Here is a 17161-nt window from a genome sequence, read left to right on the forward strand (position 1 = left end):
AGTTCACTCATGTTTTGAAAATTCTAACACACCTAAGCAGAACATAATTTGACTAAATTTCTTAATTTTTAAATTTTTGACAAACACATGAATACTTTTTCAATATCTGACAATCACATGGATCCTTTCCAAGTTATTTAATAATACAAATAAAGACATGCAAGACATTTTGGTTCATTTTACAACAGATGAATAATTAAAATTTTGACAGCAATATTGGGGGTAATCTAAAGAATTTCAGACAATTTATCATGATTTTTAGGCAAAATTGAGTGAAATTATGATGCTTTCTTCGCGTCTAACCTTTATGATGCAGCAAAAGTAAAAATCATACATTAAAATATTTTCCACTAATTTTGAAAAGTAAATAAACACTGAAAATCACAAAATTTTGACTAAAATCAAAATTTCCCCTCCCAAATTTGTCAAATATTTTTGAAATTTTACCATTTCACTTTTTTTACTATCAAAATGCCATATATCACATTTTCTGACAATTTGGAGATCATATCATCAAATTTAGGCCTTTCATAAACTGTCAGGTTGTTTTCATATAGGAGGCAGACCACCATTAATTTCCCCATTGACTTCAATGTTAATTCTGGCCTCTTTGCCCACCTCCAACTTTTCCCAAAATTTTCGTTGGGCTGAATGCTTTTTATTACAGACAGAGGAACAAATGGTCATGTCTTTGCACTAAATTTTGTATGAGGTTGACAACCAAAATTTTGAGATACACAAACTTGAAGAAGCATACTAGAAACATGTAACTAGTTGCCGTACATATCGCCGTAGCCAACCTGATAACCCTGTTATCCTTCCGCCTCAAAATCATGAATATTTACCAAAACCTGGCAGAAAATGTTAATTCAAACCCTCTTCGTCCAGTCTAGACCAAAAAATCAACAAAAATGGGCATGCAAAAGGGGAGAAAAGAGAGAGAGAGAGAATTGCTATAAATAGACGAACTACAATTAGTATGTACCGAGATGGTGAAATTTAATGGTGGTCTGCCTCCATATTAGACAATGTATTATGGTACATTTCCAACAAAATAGATTATATGATAGGGATATAAACGCACTAATAGTATGCTAAATAACAAGACATGGACTTCTATTAAATTTCAAACACAAAAGGAGAAATGAGTTTGACTATTTAACATGTCGGCTATATTTCCATAGAATTTACTACACATGTTCCTTTCAGTTTTCACTATAGCCATGCTGTAGTACCAATGACCCGTGTGTAGTCGTCAACTTTGACCCCCTCCCCCCCGGCATCGCTCGAGCGATAATGTAAACGATTTTACTGTCCTGTCTATTTTAATATTATTTCATGACATCAAACTATTCTTTTTCCTTTTGAGACTTTGTGTATAGAGTGCCGAGGTTCATAATAAATACTGTTTGTCAATCAGTCGCTACCTATGAGTGAGGCTATCTCATGCTACGTGCTTGGATGAATAATTGCAAGTGACAACTTACAAGTGTAATATATGAAGTACGCATGTAGTCTTCAGTGACCGAAAACAATGTGGTAGCTACCATTCCTGGTTTTTGAAGGTCAGATATGATATAAAAACGGAAATCCATTAGTAATTTTTGGAACCGATTCCCCTCATTATTAAAATATAGGGATTTAGTGAAGTGGAATTTTTTTTTCTAATGTTTTATTGTTTAAATGAGGACATCGTGGGATTAAAGTCATTAACACTTAACCTCAAAATATAATATTAAATATAAAAGAATAAAGTTAGTCAAGTTATTTCTTTAAAAATACATTCACTGCAAGTGGAAATGAATAATAGCACCATTTAAATCTGGATAAAACATGAAAACAGCGCAACCATTTTATGTAACCAATTGGTTACGCAATGGTCATCTGGCGTAACCAAAGAAATGGTTACGCAGAGCATAAACCCGCAACCATTTTTCTGGTTACGCCAAAATTTGAAATTTCGTGGCCTGGATTCTTCTAAATAAGCTTATTTTTTCTCTCATGGATTAATCTGAATTCTGTTGATGATTCACCAGCCCGAACCATGAAAAGTTCTTTTCTTGGTAAAACTGATATATAGGGAAAAGAATAGGTAATAAAGTTAAATAAATAACAAAATCACATAAATCTTATCTAATTAAAGTAATTTAATATTATTGTTAAGAAAGTAATAAAGTATACTTATCTTTCTATCTTTAATCGAATCTGTGAAAAAACACCACCATTCTCTTCAGTTTCTTGTTAATACTAACATATTAAGTTGTTATACACTGAATTTTTGAATTTTAAATTCAGCCAATGGCCAAACAGATTTCAATAGAGTACAATGGCAGTGCAGAAGAGTAGGACGTTAAACCCCATTTCATTTCATTTCATTTTTGTTAATTATAGTTTGTCGACTGGTATGCACGGTTGACAGAATCTGAGGACAGAATCTGCTATAGTCATTAAAATCTAACTAGCAGGATCACCTAACAGTTCAAATAAACTGTCTTTATTTCATTGACTTATCTGAAGAATAATTTATACTTTATATTTAATTTTCGTGGTAAGCTTATTTTAGTTTGTCATTTGGTATCACAATAAATTAAGGAAAACTGCATCCAGGAAAATTAATATGCTGGAAAAGTTTACATAATTCACACAAGTGCATCACTAAATTCTATTGTAAACTATAGTATGAATAAAAGACATCACCAATTCATGAAATCTGTAGTACAGAACATTGTTTCTACAATATTATGTAGGAAACTATAGTAGGCTATTTGTTAAAATGACAATATACATATAAATTCTTAGTTTTCAACAGAATGTCATCGACAACTATAGGAATATACTACTGACTTGAGACAATAAGTTAATTCTATAGAAAACTATAGTTTTTACCACCAAATCTATAGGAATCACAGCTGACATGAGAATGCAAGTTGGTTCTATAGCAAACTATAGTTTTTAGCACAAAGGCTATAGAAAACTGAAGGATTACTCAACTGACTGGAGGATACAAGTTAGTTCTATAGAAAACTATAGCAGCACCAATGAATCTGTAGGTTTATTTTTTTTCCAATAGTTTCTTACAGTATTGTATAGAATTCTATAGGAAATTACACTTGGAAAATATTCATCTACCAATCCTACACAAAACTATAGTACATGTTTTTGAATCTATAGTCATGTAAAAAAAAAATAAAGAATAATTTCGGTTTCTTGCAGCATTCTATAGCATTCTTTAGAATCCCACAAACTTCTATAGAAACCTGTACTTTTTCTATAGGACTTTTTCATAAGTGTAGCTATGCCACAGTACCGTGTCAGTCAAGTTACGTGACACATTTTAATAGATTTTTAAATCTTGGGGTATTTTCTTGCGAATACAATGTTTTGAGAAGGATTTAAAGCACAATTATAATAGATTAATTAGTTTGAATATGTTTTTAGTCCAAATATATCATCAAATCACACAGTTTGTACAGGGAAGGTATCTTTAATGGTTAATCCAGCCCTGTGTTCTTTGGTAATCATAGATTCTGGTAAAAGTAGTATATTAAAAACGGAATATGTTGATGAATTTAATTGAAAATATTTACACGACATGCACGATTATTCAAAGTCCCTACCGATTTTAATGATAAAACGTAAACTGAACTTTGACACGCTGTAGTTTCTGGGCTCAAGCCTTCAAGGTCAATATTCGATAATGCATAAACATGAATTCTCACTTATTTCAAATCATCAAAAAAATATTTTCTTGAAGTATGATCTGTTTAATTTCAATGATGACAATAATGATGATAACGATTACAATTACGCTTACGCTTAAAGATACATTATGGGAGATTTTTTATAGAGAATTGGCCATTCTTGCTATAACAGTTCAAAAGAAGATGATGAAAGAAGAATATATTGAAAATTTCGGTCAAATTACTTTATTCTGAACATAGTTATCATCATTGTAATATTTGACTAGAAATGGTAGTGAAATGTGCTTTCACCTTGGTCGACCGTTTGATTGACAGGCGTTAACTCCACCTACATATCTCGATTATCAAGTAAAGTTTTCAATGGCATGCGGAAACGCTCTACAGCGGCCTCGCTAAGTACACTCTATCATTTAGCCTCGATCTAACTGACGTATTCTCATCAGGATGCGCCATATTTCAATTAATTGATAAGTGAAATCCTATTTAAATCCGAGCTGTAGCCGAGCCATCCGTGGGTCTACAGAGTTGATTTTGGGCTTGTTGTTTCAATAAAGATCTAATTTATAATTTCTATAACATCTGAAGCCTAAATTAAGACTTGCAATAATCAGATTTTGTTCTTGCATAATGTATGTTTAACTGAAAAATATAAGTAATTAAAGAATATTCAGTAATTGAGTTTTAAACTGACAAAATAAGTCTTTCTATTCTTCAAAACGTTCATAGTCGCTTCATTAAATATTCCGATTCCTGCTTGAAAAGTCTACTTTCTATTTAAATCTGCATGTGCTGTAAATGACAACAATCTATGGTCTGGGTCCAAGTGACTAATTAAATAAGATTTCTGACAATGTATACAATGACACATGCTAAATTATTGTTCAAAAAGTTATTGGGGCATGTTTGCATTTATAATTACCGAATTGTTGACGACAACGTCCTATTTTCTCGAATTAATCTTGAAAAGTTGCAAACATCATATATTCGTCATACGCTGACTTCATTTTCTAATAGTAAGTGCAGGGGGACTGCACCACACAAAATTTACACAAAAACAAATACACAGACAGGACATCATTCTCGGGAAAACACAAACATACAGACAATTAAAAAAAAAAGTGAATGGATCCGGGGGGCTAGGCGTAAGCGTCCACTGCGCTGTACAGTCCCGGGTCTGTAGTGACACAGACTTCGATAACTCACACGATAAAGTAAAAAGGGAAATCTCATAAGACAATAAATAACTAACTAAGGGAAGTCTCACAATATGACTAATAGTAATAGCGCTTAACAAATTGACCGATCACTATAAGTTCAATATAGCCAAACGTAACACACGCATTCCACGACAAGCTTGCAATAAAAGGCAGTACAAATCGATAAATATAGTACACACAAAGAATAGTCTTTTCCGAAATACAAGTATACGAATTAATAACTATTCAGTTGTTGATGACTCGTTGAGATTTTTTTCTATGCTTCATGATGAGATAAGAAAGTTAAAAAGAAAACAAATGTAGAAAAACAAACATAAATATCAATTTATTAAAATAACACTTTAATATTAAAACAAACACTATTATCAATTTATTAAAACAACACTGTATTATTTCAAAAACATTGGTCGGAGTGGTCTTCTATCTTGGTCCGAGTGATCTTCTGCCTTGGTACGAGTGAGATACGGTCTTGGTCCGAGTGGTCTTCTATCTTGGTCCGAGTGGTCTATTAACTGATCCGGTCGGTTTTGGTCCGAGTGGTATTTGGCCTGAGTTGTCATGCATTCATTTGTTTTGGGTTTTCAATGTTAACGTTCTCTTGTTTATCCAAATTCGGAATTTTTGTACCGAAACGAATGAACACTCACTACGATTCGGGTCTATTCGTTTATTTCGTAATTTGCAACCTGACAAAATCTGCCCCAAGATTCAATTGAATCTGAGGTCTCCTAGCATTCGCAACACAGCTTAGTTTTTGAATGGCCATCCCCGTGTATGCATGTGCCTAAAGTGTGCAGCACAATTTGGTTTAAACATGTGTGCATTTATATTTCTGTAAACCTATAGACAAATAGGTCTATTGATATTGGTATTTATATGTGAACATGCCTTTGTAAATTTAAATTCAGTAGTGTTTTGTAAAATTTGCCTTGTGAAAATTAACCAATTGGTTTAAAGAAAACAGTTTAAAATGAATTGTTAAAATACTGGCAGAAGTCAGTCCGCTGGGACGGGGCGCGATCCTCATTAATCTTTATCTAAATGACTTAATACGGTTTCCGGCCATTTGTTGTGAAGCATGGCAGAAATCGAACACCAAGGATTAAAGTCATCTCGATAATTTTTAAATATACTTTCTAAACTCGTCAAAGAGGACTTCCAAAACATGGATCAGTGTTGAATTAAGATTCAGATCAGAATTAAATTTCGTTAGGATATCAATGACGAATCATTTTCAGTTATGATTAGAGATTCAAACGGTGTGATTTACCATAAGCAAAGTTTTTAGTATTTGTGTTTTTGAAAAAAAAATCATTTCATTTATCAGTTTTCATATCAAGATCATTAATGCGCCACACTGGGGTAGTAATTAATTTATCGATCAAGCCCAAAGCCTGGCACTCTATGATATAGCAAGGTTTTAATATCTACAAATATGTTCTGGGTTAATCTGTTTTCTCTTCCAAATCACCAAGAAAATATATTATGCTTAGCCATACGATTTAAAATGGCGGCCCTGTGGAAAAGATTATTGGCGTTAGCGACAATTGTGTAATATTAAGGGACTTGAGATATAACTTAAAACGTAAATAAAAACCCGACTTTTCCTCCCCACCCTATGTAAAGGCTTTAAAGAAACAATCGGACACACCCAGATCCGTTTCACAAAAATGAAAAATCGGTTTTAAACGTTTGGGCCAAATTCGTTTTAAAATACAGTTCCTAAAATTTCTTTAATTCAGTCGCACTTTTATCGGCCAAACCATTTCATAGATGAAGACGGCAAACGAACTGATTTATATTTAAGTGAATGTTTCGCTCTGAATCTGATAAACTGACCAGATGCATCGTTTGTTCGTTCCTGGAGTATTACGTCCACTTCCACCTAAGGTGATATCGCAAACAAACTAGGTGCATGGATGTAATTTAGTTTTATCCCAGCTACACTTAAGAATAACCAACCAATCACAGATAACCTGATAAACAACCTTTTCAGAAGAAGACAGTCTTCAAAACTGAAAGACTTCAATCAGTTTTCCTATTCAATTATACGAGTAATATTGAGAACTAAACCCACATAAAGACTAAAACATTTCCACCATAATCCTAACAATACAATTCTAGATGCATGCAATATATAATCCACCACCAAAACATTTATACAAATTTATATTGGCTTAAAAACAAAACTATACTTATTCAAAAGGTTCATTCCCATATCGCCGACTCACCGAGTTTTATAAGGGGAAAAATTTTGGTCGACGTTATGGGAATGAGTGGCCAAGAACAATAGACCCAAGCTGAAGGATAAACCTCATTAAGCAGATAATTTTGGGAGCATTTATTTTTTTTTTAATTTATAATACATAACATAACACAATTTTAAATTTTTGCACGCAGTCCAACATAGTCCAAAAATTCTAATAAATTCAGTCTGCCTTGTTCATATCTATAACATCGTTATGCACTCTAAGGAGTGCGGTTTCAGTGCTATGCCCCTCTCGATAAGCAGACTGGAATTTACCGACCAGTGAGTTTCGATTGAGATAATCTATTATTTGAGATAAAATGATCTTTTCAAGCAATTTTGCTAAAAATGAAATATTTGACACTGGTCTATAACTTTTGAGTGCATTATGGTCAAGACTTGTTTTTTTAATCAGAGGTCTTACAATGGCCTCCTTACAATCATCCGGAAAATACCAGAGGAGAGCACATCATTTATAATAATCGTCAAAGCTGGTGCTATTTCATCCAGACACTCTTTTAGTAGTTTTGTAAGAATTGGGTCCAGAGCACATGACTTACACTTCATTCGACACACCACTGATATTACATCATCAACATTCAATGGCTCAAAAGCAGAGAAATTACACTGGGGTGGGATATTAATGTCAGTGTAAGGGGGGGGGGGGAGTCAACAAACTTTTCACGAATTTTAATAATTGTTTCGGCAAAAAAGTCAATAATGGTCTGTGGTGAAAATCAATTTCAGTGAACTATATTAATAATGACTGGTCCCTGCCTCATTAACGCTTTTAATCCGTTTTAATCCAATCAGAGGGTGCTGCGGTCGACTTTCCAAAACTCGGTGAGTCGGCGATATGGGAAGACCCCATTCAAAACACCAACTAATAAAGACACGGCCAGGCCATTCATTAACAACTTACAATTGACAGAGTCTCAAAACACAACCCTGTTACAATTCGCATTGTGACGGCTTCGTTAGATCATTAACCCTTTCGTGGCCGATGGGTCAGAAATTGGCTGAACACCATAAAAAGACAATAATGGTGGATTTTAACGAAATTGCTTTGCAGGGGACAGTGTTTAGTGGTTCGGAGATGATGAAAAACTGGGCCTGTGTACATTTTGTTGTGCACGTAAAAGAACCCTTGGCAGCTGGACGTCGAAAAAGAGTAAAAGAAAACGCCGCTGGCCGAACAAAATCTCCCTCGTAAGATGGCTGTATAAATTACAGTGTAGCGGTTATTATTTTAAAATATCTCCAATAATATTCATCCAAACGTTACCATTTTTCGATATGACAAGTACCATATATAAATATATGTGATACTCGTATGACATTGAATGATATCAATAACAGAAACAACAAATGCCATATTTCGGTTCTACATTTTATATTAAAAACTGCTACATATAGGTTACATAGTTACAAGCCTTATAATAAAGTCATTCTCTCAAACTCCATCCAGCCAAACTCGACGAGTCTGCTGATAGAGAAACGCTACATCCTTTCCCTTCAAGAACTACATGGCTGTCTGCCATAGCGTCCAAATCCAGTTACTTGTTTATGCCGAGATTTCCGCTACTAATTATTCAATTTGCCAAATATTACGTAATTTTAATCATGTGATTGGTCATGCCTCATGCCTTGCATACCAATAGGGTCTCATTACCAAATTTGGTCAACAGGTCACATGCCATTAAGATGACGTATGATAAATGTGTTTATTAACCTATAGTTCAATTCATGTATCATATTAGCACAGATTTCCCTTCTGTTTTCTTCACAATATTTCATAACCAATTTAATTTGCGTTTTAAATAAACTCATACCATAACTAATATACTGACAATGGAGAATAGAAATAAAACATATGTAATTATCAAATTATAACTCATATTCTTTGGTGCACTTATATTCGTCTAATACAATTTCGCATAATTATCAAATAGTATTACAGTATATATAACATTAGGACTAAAGTATTTTTGGTGTAAAAGTGTAAGGGTCTATCTACCTAATTTTATGTATGGGTCCAAGTTTTCTTCTAGTGACCTCAGCCCTGTCGTGGAGAGTGGGTATAGAGATCAGTTGATTTCTTCTTTTTTTTTTTTTTTTTAAAAATGTAGTTTTCGTTGCTTTAATTACGCATGTAATAACTTTGTTTTGGATAATTTATTCTTCTTCAGGACGAAAAACATTGACCTGTAGAATCATAAGAATCATTGAAAAAAACATTGCATTTTTCAGCTATTTTGGTGACCATTATTTAATTCTGGCAACCATTTTTTTTTTATCAGTATGTGAATTTCCCGAAAGTTTTAAATCAGAGGTTAGGTCACGATCTTGATAGCCTACACGAAGAACACATTATGCTCTGAAACCAACAGAAGTTAAGGTTCTATTTAATCATTGGAAATTAATTGACCCCTGCTCCTATGATTGTGATTGAGGGTGACAACTGATCTTGATATTTTGTTAATACGGTTACGTGCAATCATGTTTATTCCGATAGGAACATATTAATTTCAATGTTTTCTTCTCATAAGTCAACAAAATTTCGAAATCTCACAAAATATTCAAGTTTTATTATTTTTCAACATTTCAACAATAAATCATCTATAACATCTTTCAACATCTGATAAATATAAATTTCTTCTGGCAGAGAGACTGAGTGAATGAGATTCGCAGTAAAATAAAACATTTTTAAGTGGCCTATCACAAATCAAAAGAGTTTCATGGATTATTTATCGTCAATAGGCCTACAATATGTAGTTATCTCTCTTGAATCAATATTTCTCAACTTTTTGTCTGTTATTCTATAGCAAAATGGTCCTGCAGGGGTCAGAGATCAAATCACAAAATTTTCCAACAACTTGATATTTTACAGTTTGTCTACGAAGCTTTTATACCTTAATTCTAAAAAGGAATGGTCTAAATGGATGAGCATATTTAACCGGTGACTTTTCCTGAACTCAAAACCCAGGCTATTCATCTATTATATAAATTTCTACAATTTTCAATATCTCTCAACAGTGTTGTGCCTTGATTTCCCAAAAATTCAATACGACTGTGTTGCTAAGCAACATCATACGGTTCTGGTTCTAGCCTACTAACATTGCTCAAATAATTTTTTTTTATACCGGTAGGAGTCATTATGCATAATGATGACAGCAATATTCAAAAATAGTATAATCTGATTCGAAAGATGAATATTTACAAATGACCAATCAAACAAATCAAGCTAAATTGTATTTTATTTTAATAATTGTCAGGGAAATAAGTCGACCTGGCCTTCAAATAATCTTAAACAATCACGTATGGTGTGTGTATGAAATAATTAGTACTGGGTATTTATGTTGTTTTTTCCAACACATTATTAGGTCCAACACATATTTAAACGAAGAAATTTACCTAGCAAAGATTTTGGGTTATTTTTGGACATTGCACTGGTCCTGTCTCGAAACTCCAAGGGGGATCCGACAGTCTGTGCCCTCTATTTAGATACAATTAAGTATATGACCCCAGAATGATAACAAATCAAGAAAGCAGTGATTTTCTAGACTGAAAATATACATTTTTAAAAATGGCTGATCTGATCAGCGATAACTTGTCAATTATTGAAAAATAGCACATGGCGTCAATGTTTTTAACGTTCTAATTCAATTACGTCTTTTGGCAAACGACCGTCGTCAAGTGACGTCATTCAGCAGACGACAGTCAACAAGAGATTTCATTTAGCAGAAGAATGTTGTGAAGACAGGTTGACTCAGTTGCAGAATTTTTTTCTTTCTTGTACATAATCTTGTACATGGAAATGTGGTCATATTACCGTTCGTCTATCAATCCGTCCGTCGTCCACAATTTAGTGAAACGATGAAGTCTATTTAATTACTTCAAGACTTAGACTAGAGTTATGGTCGGTGTTACACATTAGGCCTATATCTATATGATATGGTTGAACCTTGTGAAAGCTGTAACGACTAAAGTATGTTTAATACATGTTACATAGGTACGGTAGCCTATATTTATAATCACTTGGTTTGATTACAATCTGTTCTGTGTCTTGTCAGAGTGGGGTTGTCTTCTGGGCTTTTATCAAATCTGGTCGTATATATATTGTCGTCACCCCAACGTGCGAATTCGCCTCCCGTGCGCCCCCTCCTGCCTGTGGTCTCTGGATCCGCTCTTTTGTTTCGTTGTCTGGCAGCCTATCTTTGTTTAAATAGTACGGTTCAGCACTTACTAATATATATGTTTCTATTACAGATACGGATGATACATATGATCACTTACTAATAGATGAAGAAAGCAAAGGGATGACAATTCCAGGTATGTCATTACGTTTTAGCCATTTTAATTTTAATTAATAATTAAAGAAATGGCAAGTAAGAGTGAATTTAGGGGTGGGGCAAACGCTGCGCCCCCCCCCCCCCGCCACTATGTCGATCCAGTGGACGCACTTTAAAACAAATTCTTGTCTCACTCAGGTCACTGGAAAAATGGTATTCCGGGTTTCTAGTTTTCGAAATTTTCCGCAATGGTCGCTGGATCCGCCCTTGGTGTGCGTATGTTTCGTTGTCTGGCAACCCATCTTTGTTTACATGGTACGGTTCTTCTGTACTTACTAATATATCTATCTTAGGAGGGGGTGCTCCTACGACTTCGCCGCGTGCGCCCCCTCCTGTCCATGGTCCCTGGATCCGCCCTTGGTGTGAGTTTGTTTCATTGTCTGGCAACCTATCTTTGTTCTGTACTTACTAATATATATGTTTCTATTACAGATACTGATGAAGAAAGCAAAGGGATGACAATTCCAGGTATGTCATTACGTTTTAGCCATTTTAATTAATAATTAAAGAAATGGCAAGTAATTTTCTAGTTGAAGTGTTTTTAAGCCAGGGGTTGTATATCTTTCACATGTTGTGACAAACCATGGTCAAGGGTTATAAATATAATTAAAATAACTCAGGTGTATATCCTACTCGAAATTACCCCACCTGTACGTTCAGACAACAAAGATAACCTAGTTTAAAGATGGCCAGGGTTTTTAACCACCATCAGAACGATATATATGAACAGGTAATCAACTAGTATGAATATTATATAATTTCAGATGATGTTAAATATAGTCAGACATCTATACAAAACAATATGGCCACCACCATCACATCAACAACTCCATTATTAAACCAACCATTTGTTACACAAGATGTAAAAACAACTAACTATAATAAAACAACCGACAACAATAAAATGGACAAGGAATCAATACTTCAAACTTGTCGATATGGTACACTTGATGATGTCAAAACTTTAATACATCAAAATATCGATTTAAATATTCCTCTCGGTGATTATAATAAGACACCAGTATTTGATTGTGTGATGTCTGACAAACAGCCGGTAGATAAGATACAGTTACTCTTCTCTGCCGGTGCCATGTTACATGTTAAGAATCGTTATGGTGATAGTTTATTACACTATGCGTGTCGGTATGGTACAAAAGACTGTGTAAAATATTTATTGGAACAAGGACTTGATACAAATGATAGGAATGATGATAATGAGACACCAGTATTTTATTGTGTGTTGTCTAACAAACAGCCGTTAGATAAGATACAGTTACTCTTCTCTGCCGGTGCCATGTTACATGTTAAGACTCGTTATGGTCGTAGTTTATTACACTGGGCGTGTCAGTATGGTACAATAGACTGTGTAAGATATTTATTGGAACAAGGACTTGATACAAATGATAGGAATGATTATAATATGACACCAGTATTTCATTGTGTATCGTCTAACAAACAGCCGTTAGATAAGATACAGTTACTCTTCGCTGCTGGTGCCATGTTACATGTTAAGAGTGATGATGGTAGTTTATTAGACTGGGCTCGTTGGTTAGGTAACACAGAATGTGTATCATATTTACGTGAATTAGGCCTTGATGAATAGAATATAAATGTCAAGTGTCGTGATTATGGTAGTTTATTAGACTGGACTCGTCGGTGGCGTAAATCAAAATGTGTATCATATTTATGTTAAATAGGCCTTGATAAATAGAATATAAATAATCATACAACATCTTTATTTTACTTGTTAATAATTCTGTTAGAACTAAATGATGAAGATGTTTTATTTTGATGTAAATTTAAAGATTTGTTATAAACCATTTTCTGTCAATCAACAACATTCTGTACACAGACTGGCTACCTGTCAGCCATTAAAACTAGTAACACGTCATTACAAGTTTTTACAACGTCATTGGTTATTACGTCACAAGTCAATAGGTCACGTTAAATCTATTTATAAACAAATTGAAAGTAGTATTACCAGGTTGAATAACAGGAATAGAAAATCAACTGATGTGATGTTTTGGTGGTCATCAAAGTCAACTTTAACCCAATATTGTTTTAAATAACAACACAATGAATTTTATTAACCAAGAGATATGATTGGAGAGGAATAGAATAATATTTGAAATGATGTTGAAAGAATATATTTACTATAGAAGGTAAGAAAAATTGATTTATTTTTCATTTTATAAATTGACATCCACTTTTCTCATGTCAGACTCCGAGTTAAATGATTAAAGCCTATTTGATTTCTAGAATATATCTCTCCAGATTTCTTTGTTGTTGTTTACCAGTAATCACATGGAACTTGATTCTGTCTATCTTGACATAGACTCGTTATTTACGATTTTATTTAGAAATATTTTTTTTTGAATGAAGTGATACGGCAGACAAGTTTTAAATTCTGGTTTAAGGGGAGATTTACTATATTACTTAGAAATATTTGTAAATTGTTTTTATTGAGTGATGGATAAGGCAGACAAATTTAAGGGGAGATAAATCAAAATAGAGTTATCCTTTGTGGATGATATAGAAATAGGATTTAATCCATTTGACCAACTGGAGAATTTCTAATAATTTAACCTTAAAATACAATAAATACAGTTACATTGATAGTTGTTATGTGTAAAAACACTACAAAATATATCTAAAAAATTGGAATAATGTTATAAATTGTATAAACAATACCTAGATAAGTTTTTAGCGTCTTGTAAATATTGTCTCCATTATCTATAAAAGAAAACGTATGTTTTGTTTATGTTTTTCAGAGCTGCTGTATTCGAACATAAACCGTCATTAAAAGTTGTTTGTGATTATTTGATACTTGATTGTGTCAAGAGATATCCACTAGAAAACTGTCCACTGTGTAAAAAACATGTTTTAGCTGAAGATCCTGAGGTAATGGTTTTTATATTTTGTCTAATAACCAAAGAATATCAATTCCCTAACAACAAACTTGACAAAGACTGTATACTATTAATAATGGTTTAATCTAGGATGCAGCCGTTTATTATAAACTAGTTGAAAAAAACAACTATTAAATCTAAAACTTTAAGTCAGAACAATTAGATAATGTGTGAAAAATATTTTATTTCAGAATCAATTGAAAGGTCGTAAAAATCAGATAGAGAGAGTTTATTGTGGTCATCTGTTTCATAATGGTTGTTTAGATACGTACATGAAAACACCTTCATTTATAGGTAAATATTTATAATACTGCTGGAAGTCATGGCGACCGTCTTCATTACCTCAGTTGGTGAAGAAAACTAAAACTTTACACCTGCTTAAATGATATGTTTATTAAGTGTTACTTGTGTCTTCTATTCGTTTTGTTTAATTTTTAAATTTGCTCGATATTCAAACCACGGATCTCACTTTAGATAGTTGACTGAAAATTAAAAGTGTATTCTGTTATTTGACTGAGTCAGAAACGCAAGGCTCCATATTGTACACATTGTCGTGCACGTAATAGAACCCTTGACAGACAGTTGGAATGTCGTGGAAGACTAGATGGGAATGTCGCTGTCTGAGTAAACTTTCCCTCATAGTACACTGTATGACGTATGTCGATCTTCATTAGTCCTGTAGAAGCAGAAAAGTAGGACGTTAAACCCCATTTCATGTTATATCAATTAATCTACATTTAAAATAAATAGTAACACATAATATAAGATTATGTTTTGTTTTTTTTTCAGGAGGTAAAAAATGTCCTTCCTGTGATATACGAATGAAAAATGGAAAGTGTCAGCTGAAGTAATGGACAATAGATGTGCACATAAACAAGCTAAACAAAGAGAACTAGAAGAAGTTGTAGATTTCTTTAAAAAATTGAAATAATTTAAAATATACCTCTACTTTTGTAGGTAAACATACCAAATATGTATATTCCACAATCTTGGCTTCAAATTTACAAAAATATTTATTTACATTGTATTCAATGTCTGACATTTGAGATATTGAGGAATCCTTTACAAACTACAATATTGTAAAAATTGAATCTCTGGAAGGCGTGTCAGTATAAAAATATTCTGTTGAGTATTTTACAAAGATATGATAAATAAAAAAAGTGTCAATATTCGGAATCTTCTACAGATGATATAAATGGGGTATGATCAAAAGTCAAGGCCACCTGTAATCTTCTGTTTTATCCGACTTGGGAGATTTTCTACCGTTAATTTTTCTTTCTTAAATATGCAATATATTGTAATATATAGAATCCGGTCTTTTATATAGGCCTATTGTAATATTTGATATAAAACTTACAAGTTCTACTTACTTGTTAGCCTCCATCTTGTGTCACGTCCATCTTAGCACCGACCTCTCAGATTGTTACATATATTTCTATTTGATCATTGTTAACACTAGTATTTCATCTTGGTTGTTATAATAATTATGTTTTATAACCAGAGTCCAGCTATGTGGTTTTTACTGCGAGAACTTCGCTTTTCCACATTAAACAGTGGATTCTTTTTCCCCCAGGGTTTTTTTTTTCAATCCGCTGCGATGGCATCAAACAGCTGGATCTCCTATTTTAACTTGTTTTAATTATGACAAAGTGAGAAGATGACCAGCCCTCTCTTCTCTTCTCACGACAACGATGTTAAAACTGTGTTTTAAAGTGACTTTTAGATATACAAGAACTTTTTATTATTTAGTGTTTTTACCTATTTTCTATATATTACTCATTCAGATGTAAATAACTTAATTAAATCAACCTGTCCATAATATCGTGCAATAAACAACAACAACGTCCTAAGGGCAGATAACTGTTCGTTGTATTAATATGTAACCAAGAGATAAAACCGAAACTTTTTAACAACTACCGTATATTTACAACCTTTTAACTAATTAGAAAGGTGAGAATCGTGGCCGTGATGGAACTTGGTCATACATGTTAATGTTACAAATGTCATCATTAATCGGCAGAATATGCCGCCATTATCACCGGGTTAATCAATGTGCGACGTCAAGGACGTTAAGGGTTTGTGAACGTTATCTCCCATATTTAATATATTATAGAATGATTTACTAACTGTATTTTATTGTTATTCATGTCATGACATAACCTTGAAATAAAGGAACGGGCATATTGAACGTATTATTAGTCTTAGTCGTTAGACATTGAAGGAGGAAAACAACAGAATATAAGACGCCAGCTCGGAGATCCTGACAAGTCCAGCTATTTGGCTATCCCACTCTCCCATCCCCACATTTATTTTATAGTAGACATCGATACGGACAGGGTGTCGATAACCTTACAATATAAGATTTAGATAAAGAGCTGATAGTTCTTGCTATAATAGTTCTTGTTGCTTATGGTGGGCCTATAGGAGGCGTGATTCAAGCTCCTGTCTGTTTTAAAAATATTTTTTTATAATTCTTATACTCATCTCATAAATTATAAATATTTTATATTAGTAAATAAACAATTAAATATTGTTTTTAAATCATTTATATATAATGAAAAATCAACATCCATATGTATACATATTGGTGTGCACGTAGAAAACCCATTGACAGTTGGAAATCGAGAAAGAGGTTCATGGAAAGGCCACTGTCTGGGTAAAATTCTCCTACCTCACATTGTCCATAAAACCATAGAAATAAACATTACAATATGTTTTTTTGCTAACTGTCAGC

General features: G+C 33.2%; 1 protein-coding gene across 2 annotated transcripts in view; it reads left to right on the plus strand.

The window, feature by feature from the left end:
- LOC126811610 (ankyrin repeat domain-containing protein 1) overlaps positions 1-17161 on the plus strand; it is a 207289-nt gene that overhangs the window by 38227 nt on the left and 151901 nt on the right. The window contains exons 1-5 of one of the 2 annotated variants that reach the window (XM_056098985.1): positions 11666-11986; positions 12283-13680; positions 14290-14419; positions 14619-14721; positions 15217-16619. The exons of the other annotated variant lie outside the window; for it this stretch is intronic. Coding sequence (XP_055954960.1) covers positions 11857-11986; positions 12283-13121 — 969 coding nt within the window. The 5' untranslated portion in view covers positions 11666-11856 and the 3' untranslated portion in view covers positions 13122-13680; positions 14290-14419; positions 14619-14721; positions 15217-16619. Of the gene's footprint in view, positions 1-11665; positions 11987-12282; positions 13681-14289; positions 14420-14618; positions 14722-15216; positions 16620-17161 lie in introns of those variants that run through there. 2 annotated transcript variants of the gene reach the window in all.

This window comes from Patella vulgata, chromosome 2 (genome assembly GCF_932274485.2).
Source record: "Patella vulgata chromosome 2, xgPatVulg1.2, whole genome shotgun sequence".
Lineage (NCBI taxonomy): Eukaryota > Metazoa > Mollusca > Gastropoda > Patellidae > Patella > Patella vulgata.